We start from the raw sequence: 16,910 nt of genomic DNA, 5'->3' as shown, positions 1-16,910 counted from the left end.
CCATTCTCACAGTGCTACTTCCACTAGTACATCATCCCCTAGCTTCCAAACTTCAGGGAATTTCTATTGCAATATCTTAATATCTTGTGGGACTAGCACTCTTGGAACAAAGGGTACTGCGGAGACATGGCTTAGCCACAGTCCTGGTGTAGCAAACAGTTTTAAACTGTTTGGAAGTTTTATATCAGCACAAATCCCACTGCAGAGTGAAAATTCATCCTGAAAACAACCCCCCAGCCTATGGATAAGCCATATTTCTGCAGTATCCTTTCTTCTAGGGTGCTAGACCTGCAAGACATGCAGGAGAACTTCTGTGAATTTTGGAAGGTAGGAAATGGGGTACTGGTAAAAGTCAAGCTGTGACAGTTTTAATCTGTAAGTTTCAAGTTTCAATTAGACTGCTACTTTGGGATTGAGGAAGGGGGAGGGGGGGGGGGGGTGGATGACAACTGGTTCCTCAGTTATATTGAGTAGCTGCTAATGGTAGCTTAATGTGTTCTTGATTGTATTGACAATTTGTTGAAGAAAATATTTAAGTACATTGGCAATGACAGATCCCTGCTGACAAAATATTACTGCATGTCATGCAGCTTTACAATATACACCACTATTTGCCCAATATTTTCAGTCTTTGAATATAAAAATGTAGATAATTTGTAGAAGTTTATTTCTATCTTCCTAACAAATTGGTGCGGATTCCTAGTTACTTGTCCCATGTTAGATGTTAGATTTATTGAATGTCTACCCAACACCACTCTGAACCCTGGACAAGAAAGAATAATACTGATGAAATTTTATTTTTATTTTTATCGTTTTTGTGAAAATACACAATCAGTGAAACTTCACTGTCAGCAACAAAAACCATTGGAAAATATGTGTCCTAGGAAGTGACTATCAGTCATTAAAAAGACTTCTGCTAGATTACATTTATCTGCTTTACACAATATTCTTGCTGCTGACTGCTGCTGGATAAATAGAGTGTTATTCTAAATGATGAACACATTTTCAAAACTTTGTATTTATTCAAGTACAAATCCAAAATGAACAAGCTTTATACCAATGAAAAGAGGAAGTTCCAAAGATTTTTTTCATAATGTTTGATAGCAATTAAATAAATTTAATAATTTGTTATTAATTAGTTTTTAATAATTATTTAATAATTAGATATGTGGTAAATATTATAAATGTCCAATGTGGCCATTGTTGGCAGCATTACAAACATCAATGCAGTAGCCAAACTCATCCCACACACCCTAAAGCATATCTTAGCAGCATGATCTGGTTCCACAGATTGTTCAGAGTGGTTGGTAGAGGTGGGTCGTAAACAGCTTCCATCACATAACCCCATAAGAAACAGTCGCAGGGTGTGAGGTCAGGAGATCTCGGTGGGCAGAAGTGCAGAGCCACGTCCTCAAGTCCCCAGCGACGGATCCAGCACTGAGGAAGGGAGTCATTCAAGAAGCCTCATACATCTTGGTGCCAATGGGGCAGAGCTCCATCCTGTTGGAAAATAATGTCCTGGAAATCTTCCATAACTTGAGGGAACAGCCATTGTTCCAACATGTCCAGGTACGTGATTCCCGTTACAGTACTTTCCGCAAAGAAAAATGGCCCATAAACCTTTGTACGGGATACGGCACAGAACACATTGATCTTCAGTGAGTCTCTTTCATGTTGCAGTGGTGAATGTGGATTTTCTGAACCCCATATGTGAACACCGTCTCTGTTGACTTTTCCACTAAGGTGGAATGTCCTTCATTGCTAAAAATTACACATTGTAGAAATGTGTCATCCTCCATCTTTGCTAGCACATAACCACAAAATGTGAGAGGCTTCTCTTTGTCATTGGGGTTGAGAGCCTGCACAATTTGTAATTGGTAGGGGTTGTACAGCAAACACCATCTCTGAACTTTCAATGCAGTTGGTTGGGGGTGTTCTAAGAACTTTACTGCCTCTGTTACCGGTAGACTTACTGGGACTGCGCACAAAACTTTCTTGAATCTGTCGGACATCATCCTCTGACGCATGTGATTGGCCTATGCTTTTTCCTTTGCACACACTCTCAGTCTGTTTAAATTGCTTAAACCAACAGCTAATGCTTTTGCGAATTGGTGGTTGAATACCGAATTTGGTATGAAATGCCTACTGCATTACAATTTGTGACTCACTTTTTGGAAACTCAATAATGCAGAAAACCTTGTGTTCCACATTCGCTATCTCACACACAACTGATAGTGAAACAGAATGAAGGCCCTATTGCTGCACAAACTCTACTGCCTGCTCCTGAAAACATCACCACCCGCTCGCCTCCACCCACCTAAAACTTTGAAACTTCCCCTTTTCATTTGTATAAAGCTTGTTTGTTTTGGATTTGTACACGAATACATATGAATTTTTGAAAATGTGTCTGTCATTTAGAATAACCCAGTATTTTATTTGCTTTAGGTACACCATCTCAAAAGAATTACATATGGTAACAGGGAACCAAAGTATACAGAATAAGTCAACACTTTTGTCTTTAGGTCAACATAATGATTCTTCAGGAGCAAAACAGGATTAAATGAGCTTCTTGTACGGTAAGTTTCACCAACTCTAATTGCGTGTCTAGTACTTTGAAAGTCTGTTACATATGAGAAAAAAATCTTGTGTTTTTAAGGTTCCAATCTAAGATAAAATATTGCTTATGTATAACAGAAAGACTATTTTTGGGTTATCTTTCTTACGGCCACTGTTTGTTTCACCAGTCCAGGTCAAAGTTTCACATGAATCTTTTACTCAGGATACTGTTCAAGCAGAAGTTGATGTGTAAATGACTAAACTTTTCTTTGAAATGTTCTGGTCCAATCTGGTTCTAACAACTTCAGTACACTGTTCTGCTCGAATGTTGGTATGTACAGGCTTTCAATAAACACAATGACCAAATAATCAATATTTTTCATACACATTTCCCATTACAAAGTGTAATGTACATTTCTCCACCTGTATGGTGAACTGAGTTGTAGAATTATACAGAAATACATAAAGTGTAGCAGTTCCACGAGACTAAAGACTGGGAAGCCACAGGTCAACCAGCTGTTTTAGTTGACAGAGAGTTTCACGAAGCAACAATGGCAGTGTATGCAAAATTTTAGTTTTTAAATATAAAACATAGATTAGTGTTAAGCAAATATTTAAAGTGGAACACAGTTTTCTTTCAAATTAATAGCAAGGTATTGTAAAAACTCCTCCAGTATAATTTGCATGAATACGAAAACAACATCAAAGCTTACCAGAATATCAATAAGTCCAAGTTCTTCAGGTGATGTATGAAATCCTCAGAGCTACTTTTCTATCACAGGTTGTAAGAAAACTGACTGTATTGCAATATATTTTTTCCATAGTACGATTATCAAGATTTTGCAAGGTAAAAAAAAATCTCATCAAGAAAACAGAAATACAGAAAAAAGTTATGTTAACACAATTAACTCGTCATGATTGGGGTTCACAGTCATGTAGAATTTTTTTAGAGGGCTTTATATCCGCCAATAACTGTAGATATTGTTTATGTCACAATTCCAGTTTTGGCCTTAAGGGCAGTAAGTAGTAGTACAGCCATTATCTAGTGGTGCTGTGTGCTTCAGCACATGTCAAACTATAAATCCTCTGGTATGTATACATACCGTCCACACTGAATCTTTTCATTATAAAAATACAGCAGCATTGAAGGAGTGTGAAGCTCCTTACACCACGAAATGATGTAAATTGTATGAAGTACTGCCAATGCTAACATCATTAACACAAACTACAGTACACTGTTGTTCTTACGTACTGTTTACATGTGAACGGAGACAGTTGGTGTAAAAATAAATTAACAAAATATGCAAACATTGATACAAACTGTGATTTGTGTTAAGGATGTTAACACTGGCAATAATTCATGTAATTAATATCATTTCACTTTGTATAGAGCTTCATGCTTGGTCAATGCTGCTGTATTTTTACAGTGAAATGGCTCAGTTCTGATAGTTAAATGTGTACATGTTAGAGGATTTTTGAGTTTGGCTCCAGCTGCCAGAGACTGTACTCGTGTGTGTACGTTGCATTTGTGTGAGTGTGTGTATGTTGTCTAATTTTGACAAAGGCCTTGTTGGCCAAAAGCTAACTTTCTGACAGTTTTTTGTTGTGCCTTTCTGCAACTCAGTATCTCTGCTACATGGTGAGTAGTAACTATCTTTTTAATTATATTGTTACAGTCCATAGAGGTTTTTAAAGTCTGAGATGCGTTGAAGCAAAATCTTTTGCAGTACCACTTGATAATGGCCTTAAGACCGAAATTGGAATTGTGAAATAAAAAAACTCTGCATGTCATTTAAAAAATGTAACAACATGCTTGTGGTTGAATGCAAGGATAACGTGTAATACAGAAGACTATAGCAAATATAAAAAAAGGTGATGAACGCAGCAGAAGGCAAGTCAATCAAATATGTTGAATGAGAAAGGTTTTGAGAGTGAGAAAGCATACACAGAGTAGATTTCACATTTGGAAAGTAGCACTACAGTGGTTCTAGAAAAATGAACTCAAGGAACATAATAAAGTAATATATAACCATACTGCCTGTTTTTTTTAACTATGATTACTTCTAAAAATATTAAATATTTGATTCATAACCACTATTATTTGACTTAGCCTCCTCATGCAACACGTTATTTAATGTAAGCACGTACTTATTCGCTTAATGATAACACTTATCCACTTAATGATATTATTGCCAGTGCTTGGAACAAGGTGTTATTTAGCCTAAATGCAAACTACATAATTAATACACATTACAACAATACTGACATTAAGTGAATCAGTACTTGGTTATTTTAACTAATTTTTCTATGCCAGTAATTGCCTGATGATGAAGAAATGTTGAAATGTTTAACACAAACAAGTTATTCAATATTTGTGAGCAAACTGCAACTTCCCATATTTTTATGTGCGTATTGACTGATCAACTGTTCCACATTACTGCAAATTTTCAGTCTAGTTTACATGCTTATCAATCACTCAACACCTCAGGAGGTATGGCGATTTGTTAATTTTACCATTTCCATTATTGGAAGTTGTCAATTAATTATTTGACACCAGAGTAATATTCTAATGCATTGATTTCATCATTGTTATTGGTGATTACTGTGAATTCAATGAATTGGCAGGATAGTAGAATATTATAAAAGCAGTGATATTAATATTAGGATATTTGGCAATGGAGAGAGAATTTGTAAAAATCTAAGCAGTAGAGGGACATTGATTTAAAGCACATGGATATTTTAAGATCTGGGCTGCCAAAATAGGCTCTGATGTTAGAAAGAAATGTGCAAGGATGAGAAGTGGTCACAATTAGAGAGTATTAATTGCTTCTTAATACTTTGAGAGTTCTGATTGCAAACATTACATCAACTAGTTCTAAACGGACATTTGGCTAGGAGTATCTGCAGGAAATTCCATGTTAAATCAATCACATTCTCCAATTAATCAATCATTAATCAGTTATTAATCAGTCATCAATCAAGAAATGAAATAATTATTTAAAACTGAGTGAAGAGTTAAGAAGTAAGAATCTGGACGGTATGAGATGAGCATTTCTCAACTCCCAATTTTCTTGTTTGGATAGTCTAAACGGTGAAATATTTTGTGCTTGACAAACCTTAAAGAGATAAGAATATAAGATAATATGGAATTGTTTGTTACTGTCTGAAAGCAGGAGCTACAGGAGAGTTCTTTAGAAATCAAACGCAATGAAATTTGGTGTGGGCAGAAAATTATATGCATTAAAAGATGTAGAATAGAATTCCAGTGATTTGATGTCAGAGCTGCATATTACCAAAATAACATACCTTTTCTCTTAAGAAAAAGTGATCCTGTATGCCATTTGAAATTATCATTGGATCAATCACACAATCAAGAAGTTGTCAGATAGAAAACACTCATGTACAGTGTATCCTAGGAACTAAGTGTGGTGCTCTGTAGATTGTTGGAACTTATGGAAGTGACCATTGCAACACTTTGTTAATTATAGCATTTCCCATTTTTTCCTGTGCAGGTTCAAGATTAGTATAAATATTTCAATAAAAAAGTGAAATGAATGAGAACCTTAAAATTAATAAGATCACACTCAAAACTCAACACTTGAAGAATTTCCTTAAGTGAAAATAGGTTATCAAAAAAAGTATACGTGATCTTCAGATGTGCATATGATTCGTAAATCCTTCACTGCTTGTGTCGGGTTGAGGTAACCTGAGAGTTTTTTCTTCTGTAGCTGAGCTTTGACATGGTGAGAAATTCTTCCTTTTGTGTGCTTTTCTCTTGAGTGCTACTTAATACCATTGTTGTCCTCAGTGTTTCATTGTTACTGTGTGTTTCCATCTATTTCACTCCATATTTCAGCAATGTGACCAAACGTGTCTGCTGCTATAGCAGCAGAGACAAATAGGATGCAGATGGGTCTGATGGATTTGCAGTTACTATTCCATATAGAAGATTCCTGTATATGCTTTGATGATAACTGCACAAGAGACTGAGAAGTGTGAACTTGCACGATAAATGTTTGAAGCTGTATATTCCCGAAGGAGATGTGACAGTTGATAAGCAATTAATTCTATTTTGAGTGTTATCCATCTGACAATATCTGCAAAAAGAGGCAAAGAAATAAGGCAAAAACATTTTGCTTCATTAGACTCTACAACATTTTATCTTACAAACTAAGAAATGTAGGCACACAGACAAATGTTCCTTTCATCAAATTGAACAAGCCTTCAGATATCGTGCAATATCTTGCTATTCCTGTATAAGGTGCACAAATATAACTGTTGACAATATATACCACCATGCCTCTTGCAAGAATTCTATTGGAAAATGGTTGACATTAGTAGGAACATTATGAAAGAACAAACCAAATATTCCCCACAATTTTTGCCAAATAAAGAACTGTAGCTTTAAACCTGTTTGGTTTTATGCAAGACATAACAATGGTGTGGCATGTTCCAGCCAAATCACAATCTGCTGTACTCATGTCCATGGTGCATAATGATGGAAAGACTAATATAAACTCTTAGAAAAAGCCAGAAATTACAATCTTTTACAACCATACAAAAAGTGGAACGTACACTTGTGATCAGTTATGTAGTAACTAAAACATTGACAGTAGAACAAGAAGATGGCCTGAAGCAGTGTTCTTTCATTTGGTAAATGTGTCTGCTCTGAATTCATATAGCCTTTAGAAACTGAGCTCTTGTAATGCATTTGCAAGATGTGAATTTCTGAAGAATCTGGTTAAGAACTTAACTAATCAACTATGCTGTCCAAAGGATGTACAGTTCTTAAATAGTCTGAAATCTAAAACAAAATTTATGCTTTATCTAGCAGAGAAAGGAATTGGTTCCGGCACACGAAAGGATGTGAAGAACAAGACCAGCTACCATTCCCTACCAAGAGAAGAAGGTGTCACATGTGCCCAAGTGTGAATGACAGCAAACATTCCACAGTGTGTGTGACTGTTTCCAGACACAACACTAAAGTGATATGCACATCCTGTGAATATTACAATAAATAATGGACATTTTATACCTTCTAACATGCCCATCTTAAAAGGACACTGAAGCTTCATCTTAAAAAAATCAGTTATTTGGAAATAAAAGATGACCAAAATATCACTGAAATCAATTATTCTTTTAAAAGGATGTAAAAAAGTATATTTTAAATAATTATCTCAATGATATGCTGGTGTATTGTGTTCCTTGTGCTTTAGATTCAGGTCAAATAGAGCAAACATGAATTTTTGTGTATTAAAATATTGTGCAACTGCTTAAGGGTTAAACAGTAAAACTGTTAATGCCATAAATATTTAATTACTTGATATTATAAGAAAATATTCATTCCTTAACATAAAAAAAGTACAGTTTGGTTGTCTCAAGTCTGAATTAAAATGGAAATCTATGTCATGTTAGAAAATCAACAAACTAACTCTCTGCTGAAACTAAAAACATTACAATAACATACATGCCTTACTATCTAAGAAAACTCCTACTGGAAAAACTACTTGACTGGCCACTAAAATTGCAAGAACATTAAGGCAGTGCACAAACATTTCAACACACCTGTACAAAGTAGGTAGGGGTAATGCCAGCTACAGTGTGTATACTAGAAAAGATTTTGCAGCAAGTTTATCATTCGGGAATCACATTTGAAATTTGGTTGTTCCTGAGAAGACTATACGTTGTCCCTAGTCGAAAAAGGAAAAAGTCTACCAGCAAGTGACAGAATTCAACAGTAGTAGGGTAACAGCATATAGAGACTGTTCTATCATTTCAAAATATTGCTGCTCACATTGGTCAGGTTCCCATGACCGTGATGCGAATATGGAAGCAATGGTTCAGGAGGGCCATACTTGACACCATGCAACATCTTAGCAGCCTCACGTTTACAGCAAGGCAGTTTTCATCCCGATAGACATGTGTGGAACATCACAGCCAGTCACCATGACAACCATTGTTGCAGCTTCCTTTGGTATAGTGGCAGAGACTATGGTGCTGACAGTAGTGCATCCGACAACACTAGACACAGGAAAAGCGTCATGCTGTCTTCATGGATGACTCCTGGTTCTGTGTACAGCATCACAGTGGACATATCAACATATGGAGGCTCCGATGTTAAAAAATTGACAGATTGCATTTGACATCGCCATATGGACCAACACCTACCATAATGGGGAATCATTGGGTGTAAGGCCAATGTGACAACAAGATAAGAACATGTGCCTTCCTGTCCTGAATTAACTCTCTAAGGAGGTTGTTAGACTGTTGCTCTGGCCTGCACATTCTTCCGTCTGTCTCTCTGGTCATTTCCGAGTGACTGCAACTGATGAAATCTGGCACAAAGTGAAAGGGGAATGTATTGAATTGGTCATATCTGTCACCCAAGCTCTGTTTGACTTGATGTCCAGCAGAGTTATGGTCACTCTTCTTGCCAAAGGTTGCAACTCCCTGTACTACATGTCATATACCGCCCCCCTCCCCCCCCCCCCCCTCCCAACAGCTAGAAATTTTGTCATGTATTCTTCCTACTATATTTTATATGCACAGCAGCTAAAATTTCATAATTTTCTGTCCTTTTTGTTCTGCAATTTTAATGATTAACATGGTACTTGCACACTAAGCCAGTATTCACATGTGTTACTGTAAAGTAAAAGAATTGACCAATTAAATATTTATTCACAGTGGTATACAGAAGCAACTGTGCAACATACCCAAACTAAATTTAAATTTGCTTAGCACAGTTCTTTTTAATATTGTTTGATATTATCCTGTTGTTGTTGTTGTTAAGACTTGAGTCCAGAGACTGGTTTGATGCAGCTTTCCATGCTACTCTATCCTGTACAAGCCTCTTCATCTTTGAGTAACTACTGCAATCTACACACTTCTGAATCGGCTTAGCGTATTCATCTCTTGGTCTCCCTCTACAATTTTTACCCTCGAAGCTTCCCTTCAGTACTAAATTTGTGATCCCTTGACGCCTCAGAAAATGTCCTACGAAACAATCGCTACATCTAGTCAAGTTGTGCCACAAATTCCTCTTCTCCCAATTCTATTCAGTAACGCCTCATTAGTTATGGGATCTGCCCATCTAACCTTCAGCTTTCTTCTGAAGCACCACATTTCAAAAGCTTGTATTGTCTTCTTGTCTACACTATTTATCATCCATGCTTCACATCCATACATGGCTACACTTCATACCAGTTTCAGAAAAGACTTCCTGACCACTTAAATCTATACTCTGTAAATTTCTCTTCTTCTGAAATGCTTTCCTTGCTGTAGCCAGTCTCCATTTTATATCCTCTCTACTTTGACCATCATCTCGTTATTTTGCTCCCCAAATAGCAAAACTCATCTACTACTTTAACTGTCTCATTTCCTAATCCAATTCCCTCAGCATAACGTGATTTAATTCAACTACATTCCATTATCCTCATTTTGCTTTTGTTGATCTTAATCATATCCTCCTTTCAAGACACTGTCCATTACACTGAACAACTCTTCCAAGTCATTTTCTGTCTTTGACAGAATAACAATGTCATCGGCAAACCTCAAAGAGCTTTTATTTCTTCTCCTTGGACTTTAATTCCTACTCTAAATTTATCTTTTGTTTCCTTTACTGCTTGCTTAATATATAGATTGAATAACATCAGGAATAGGTTACAACCCTGTATCACTCCCTTCTCAACCACTGCTTCCCTTTTGTGCCCCTCCACTGTTATAACTGTCATCTGGTTTCTGTACAAATTGTAAATAGCCTTTCGCTCCCTTGCCAACTTCAGAATTGGAAAGAGAGTATTCCAGTCAGCATTGTCAAAAGGTTTCTCTAAGTCTACAAATGCTAGAAATGTATGTTTGCCTTTCCTTAATCTATCTTCTAAGATGTCAGTATTGCCTCATGTGTTCCAACATTTCTATGGAATCCAAACTGATTTTCCCCAAGGCCAGCTTCTACCAGTTTTTCCATTCGTCCATTAAGAATTCGTGTTAGTATTTTGCAACTGTGATGTATTTAACTAATAGTTCAGTAATTTTCACATCTGTCAACACCTACTTTCTTTGGAATTGGAATTATTAAATTCTTCTTGAGGTATGATGGTGTTTCACCTGTCTCATACAGATTGCTCACCAGTGGAAGAGGCTGGCTCACCCAAGACTATCACTAATCCTAATGGAATGCTGTCTACTCCAGGGGGCTTTCATTTGACTTAGGTCTTTCAGCGCTCTGTTAAATTATTCACGTGGTATCATATCTCTCGTTTCATCTTCATCTACATCCTCTTCCATTTCCATAATATTGCCCTCAAGTACATCACCCTTGTATAAACCCTCTATATACTCCTTCCACCTTTCTGCTTTCCCTTCTTTGCTCAAGACTGGGTTTCCATCTGAGCTCTTGATATTATGGCAGGTGGTTCTCTCCAAAGGTCTCTCTAATTTTTCTGTAGGCAGAATATATTATACCTTACTGATATATGCTTCTACATCCTTACATTTGTCCTCTAGCCATCCATACTTAGCCACTTTACACTTCTTGTGAATCTCATTTTTGAGACATTCGTATTCCTTTTCTCCTTCTTCATTTACTGCATTTTTATATTTTCTCCTTTCCTCAGTTAAATTCAGTATCTCTTCTACCACCCAAGGATTTCTACTAGCCCCCATCTTTTTACCTACTTGATCCTTTGCTGTCTTCATTCTGTCATCTCTCAAAGCTACCCATTCTTCTTCTACTGTATTTCTTCCTCCTGTTCCTGTCAATCATTTTCTAACTGTCTCTGAAGCTCTCTACAACCTCTGGTTCTTTCAGTTCATCCAGGTCTCATCTCCTTAAATTCCTACCTTTTGCTGTTTCTTCAGTTTTAATCACAGTACATAACCAATATATTGTTTTCAGAATTCCACCTCTGGCCCTGGAAATACCTTATAATTTAAAACCTGGTTCCTACCTGAAACCTTCCAGTGTCACCAGGCCTCTTCCGAGTATACACCCTTCTTTCATGATTTTTAAACTAAGTGTTAGCTTTGATTAGGTTATGCTCTGTGTAAAATTCTACCAGATGGCTTCCTCTTTCAGTCCTTACCCCCAGTCCATATTCAACTGCTACTTTTCCTTTTCTTCCTTTTCCTACCATCGAGTTCCAGTCCCAAAAGACTATTAAATTTTCATCTGTCTCAACTAACTGAATAATTTCTTTTATGGCATCATACATTGCTTCAATCTCTTCATCATCTGCAAAGGTAGTTCGCATATAAATTTGTACTACTGTGATGGACAAGGGCTTCATGTCTATCCTGGCTACAATAATGTGTTCATTATGCTGTCCATAGTATCTTATATGTGTTCCTATTTTTTCATTCCTTAGTAAACCTACTCCTGCATTATCCATATTTGATTTTGTGTTTAGAACCCTGTATTCATCTGACCAAAAGTCTTGTTCCTCCTGCAACCAAACATCAGTAATTCCCACTATATCTAACTTAAACCTATCCATTTCCCTTTTTAAATTTTCTAACCCACCTGCTCGATTAAGGCATCTGACATTCCACACTCTGATCCATAGAAAGCCAGTTTTGTTTCTCCTAATAACGACATCCTCCTGAGTAGTCCCCGTCCAGAGATCCAAATGGGGGACTATTTTACCTCCAGAATATTTTACGCAAGAGGATGCCATCATCATTTAACCATGCAGTAAAGTTGCATGTGCAAAGGAAAAATTATGGCTTTAGTTTCCCCTTGCTTTTAGCCATTCGCAGTACCAGCACAACATAGTCATTTTGGTTTATAGGTCAGACCAGTCAATCATCAAGACTGTTTCTCCTGCAACTACTGAAAAGGCTGCTGGCCCTCTTCGGGAACCACACATTTGTCTGGTCTCTCAACAGATACCCCTCCGTTGTGGCTGCAGCTGTGGTACAGCTGCCTGTATCACTAAGTCAAGCAAGCGTCCCCACCAATGGCAAGGTCAATGTTTAATGGGGGGATGGGTGGGATATTATCCTAACAATAGCAAAATTGTGGTAGATTGTTGTTGGGGCAACGAACTGAATGTGCTAAATACTATATTAGCCAGAAGTTATCAAAGGAAACCATGGTGGGTGAAATTAGGGTTCCCAATTGGGACTGGAACACAATTTCAATTATATAACTATTATGAAACTTCTTAACTACAAATAACTGTGTTAGTCATTGAAGGACGAATCTCCAAATATGAAGTGTAAAAATGGCGAGAAATAAATTAAGGGGCTTATTAAAGAGAAATTTGTTAGGACACTGTGGAATTAGCTGATTTTAAATACTGTGTATGCACAGTAATTTCTGTTAAACTTTCTTCTATTATGCCCCATCTGATTTGATCCGTTAAATGAGCTCTTGGTGTAGTAATTTTTGAAACATTCCCATTAACATATGCTATCAAAGTTCTTCGCTATATTCTGCTGGTCTTCGGCATTATTTCTGCTGTAATCTCTCTCTATCTCTCTCTCTCTCTCTCTCTCTACTGGGGATGATGAATAATTGTGTTGTGTTTTTTTTTAAAAAACAAATACTGCAACTGCAGATTTTTAACAGCATACATTCCCCTTCATTGTTAAATCTATTTTACACAGTTTGTTTGTGATTTTTTTTCACCTGTGATTATTAATCATATTTCAGTGCTGACTTATTTTGAAAGACTGCACTTTTCCTAAAGGAAAGGAAGATTATTGTTTAATATCTAGTAAGTAACAATGGCACTGAAGACGGGAAACACACTTGAACTGGACAAGAACAGTGAAAGAAATAGCCTATGTCATTCAGAAAGGAGCCAGACTGGCAGTCTGGCCTTGGCAGCCAGAGACTGTGGTCATATCAGTTGCATTTGTCTAATTCCGAAGTTTTTTTGTGCCTATCTGTGACTCAGCATCTTCGCTTTATGACGAGAAATGACTATCCTTTTCATAATATTGTCATTACTGCATCTTGGATTTTCCATAGTTTGTAATGCTTCTTATACTAAAACTGTATGGCTAAAACATAATCAGGTTCTCCTTAATTTACAAGTTCACAATATTTACAAAATTCAAAAACAATGCTATGAAATTACCACGTGTCTTCAGAATTAAAGTTTATATTATGTTCAGTATGCTGCGTGCTTTCTATGGTCTACCATTACAGAAAGAAGCAAACCATATCCATTCACAAACAAACAGTCAAGCTGTTTATTTTTTTAAAGGGGTAAGGAGTTTCCTGCATTTCAGTACATTCTGAACATTTTCTTTAAAATGTAATATTTTACAGAGTTAAATATTTATGCACCACTCTGAGTGTTCAAACCCACACTTCAATTATGACTGAATAGCTATTTGTTTAAAGTAGTGTGCTCCTGCACAAGCATATGTGTCCACATGCACGTGCACCCACCCCCACCCACACACACACACACACACACACACACACACACACACACACACACACACACACACAAAAGAAAAGAAGAAGAGAGAGAGAGAGAGAGAGAGAGAGAGAGGCAAAGTGGAGAAAACCTTTCATACATTAAGCCAGTCAGCACTAGTAATATATACTTCCTTGTTACTTTAGTTCATATCATTTTAATTATGTATAAAAAGTGATAGTGTGATAACAATACATACAAAAAGTAACAAAATAAATATACACAGTTGTACTATGTCTAAAATAGTTAAGTATACATTGTAATAAATCACAGCCAATTGTTAAGGAAATGCCAAAATAGCCTGCTTTCTGCATTTTTATAAAATGACAGGTAATTTCTAGTTCATGTTTAATATTAATTAATGAAATTGTATTTAGTTTTGTGTCATGTATACCTTGTCGTTCATATCTGAGTGTGGATAGTTTACAAGACTGCTAGTTGCTCCTGGTGTCAACAGGGGAGCTGTAGTAATTTCAGCAAGTTGTGCTAGAAGAATATTTAGATCATTAGAGTTCCTGTTATTCAGTTCTTGAATGTGCCTCTCATTCTTCTGATCAGTGGGTAACTCTAAACTCAGAGACTTATCCTGCAATGAGTCACGAGATATGATGTATTCTTTGTCACTTGAGAGACAGCTCATTAAACTGTCTTGTTGAAAATTGTCTTCTTCCTCTTTCTTTGAGTCTTCTCTACTTGTATCCATCATACCATAGTCCCCATCTAGTTGTTCCTCTCTCACATCAGTCCTCGTGATTGGTATTTTATGTGAAGGTGACACTGGTATTATTAACTGTTGTTCTCCAGGCTGAAAGTTTAGTTCACGTGAGTCCATTTTATCCAAACTTGTCTTCGACTTCTTGTCAACCTTACTATATAAATGGCTAAGACTGGGCATCGAATCAGAATCCTCTTTCTTTATGTCTTCATCAGGTGACTGCAACAACTTGAGGTGATGTAACTCTGGGTTCCACTCACCACCCCTTTCTGCTGCCTGCCACTTGCTCTTAAGTAGTGCAAAGCCTTCAGGAGTGCCAAGCAGTGAGTCCTGCTGTTCTTGACTAAGTGTTAATTTGTTGCTATCGCCATCCACAGGTGAATTGTTTGTAGGAACATCATGCCATGGAGAACTTGGTCGTCTCTCAATACTTCGGCGTGGGGGCAGACTGGGAGGGCTGCTCTCTAAAACACAGTAACAAATAGAACATAAACTAGACTCACCAAATGTAATAATGTATTTACTATATTTAGTCATAATTTCTCTGCATATCAAATAATCAAAGAGTAATTACAGAAGCCTTTATACAAATCAGTATACTGAAGCAGCTCATTATGGAGTTAACTGAAGAATAAATAGGAAAGATTAAAAAGTTAAAAAGCTAGTTATACAGGTAACAGAATGAAAGTGCGACCCACAAAATGGTTCAAATGGCTCTGAGCACTATGGGACTTAACATCTGAGGTCATCAGTCTCCTAGAACTTAGAACTACTTAAATCTAACTAACCTAAGGACATCACACACATCCATGCCCGAGGCAGGATTCGAACCTGCGATTGTAGTGAGTGCAACCCTCCCACATTAGTAATTACATATTACAAGAATGTTGTGATTCTCTTAATTCTTCATTGAATCCTGTCATCCAGTTATTTCTTCATCAAAGAATCTCAAAATTACCAGAAGGACATGATGAACAGATAAATAAATGTGAACTAAACTGTTACAGGTGATTGCATATAAATAAGATTTAAGAAAAACTGCCTGAGAGTTAGTATTTCATGAGTCATATCTGGCTGTGTACCATCCTTAATCTTGAAAAATGGCTGGATCATCCTTAATCTTGAAAAACGGTTGGATGGTGTATGGAATTGACATCAAATATCTGACAGTATTCCTCAAGTCTCCAAGTAGTTAATCTAGCCCTTTCTAAATTGACCTAATTACCAACACTAACAGTGCCAACTGATGTATTTACAAAAACAGAAAAAAATGAATTCATAAATGAAATTGGAAAGGTAAACATAAGAATTCTGTATAATTTCTGAGGTCATAATAATTTTTTATTTCGACAGGTAATTGTAATGACTACAAATGAAAGTGAAAACAAGTTGTTAACATGCAACCTGGAATATCTTGCTCTAAAATACACTGTTTATCCAATCTCAAAAATTAAAGTGGAAATTACCAACATCTGGAGTACTATTTCATTGTAAACAAATATGGTGAAACTGTGTCTGTGTAAAACTAATACAGGTTTTATGTATTTATTTTTCCCTCTCTCATCTTTTTTCTTTTTAATTATAAAAAAGCCAGCAACTGAATTATTTAGTTCTCTGGGATATATTTCCACAGGCAAAATGTACTTTAACTGGCACAACATTTGTAAGCAAACTGTAACTGCATTTGTTATTCATATAAGGCAGTGCCATAAAAACACCCACTTCAGATTTTACTGTTTGATAAATTTGCCTATCTTCTGCTACCACTGTCCACTTGTCAGATCTGTTTGCCATGCCATTTTCACCCTCAACTGATACCTCTCATGTTCTGCTTCCCTCCAGGCACACTACATAATTTGCTCCAGACATCTCTTAGGCACCTGAATGTTAATAAAGGTACTGAACATATTCCCTAACTTTTAAACACTTACAAGCTATGAGATGTATTTACATAACTCTCTTGATGATGTGATGCAACACAGTTCATTACAATGGGGAATCCAGTCATAACCTTAATGGACTACCTTGGTATGTGTATTCCACACAGAAGTCAAAGTCTTGAAGTATGCAGATGTGTGCTTGTATACGTTGTATCCATTTTTAGACATTATTCACTAAAGAATACAGACATTCTCTGAATGGACTCACAATAATTGCCTGGATTTATCATCAAATAAATCTATAATTTTCATTTTACTCATTAGAAT

The 16,910-nt window shown here is 36.5% G+C and overlaps 1 protein-coding gene across 3 annotated transcripts in view; it reads right to left on the bottom strand.

Annotated features, from left to right (window-relative positions):
• The window catches only part of LOC124797429, a 266,751-nt gene that overhangs the window by 7,570 nt on the left and 242,271 nt on the right, over positions 1-16,910 (bottom strand). For all 3 annotated transcript variants that reach the window (XM_047260784.1, XM_047260787.1, XM_047260785.1), the window contains one exon: positions 14,383-15,167. In XM_047260784.1, the coding sequence (XP_047116740.1) occupies positions 14,383-15,167 (785 nt within the window). The remainder of the gene's footprint in view (positions 1-14,382; positions 15,168-16,910) is intronic.

The sequence above is a fragment of the Schistocerca piceifrons genome, chromosome 1 (genome assembly GCF_021461385.2).
Source record: "Schistocerca piceifrons isolate TAMUIC-IGC-003096 chromosome 1, iqSchPice1.1, whole genome shotgun sequence".
In the NCBI taxonomy this organism is placed as follows: Eukaryota; Metazoa; Arthropoda; class Insecta; order Orthoptera; family Acrididae; genus Schistocerca; species Schistocerca piceifrons.
This window is presented reverse-complemented; position numbering and strand designations above follow the sequence as displayed.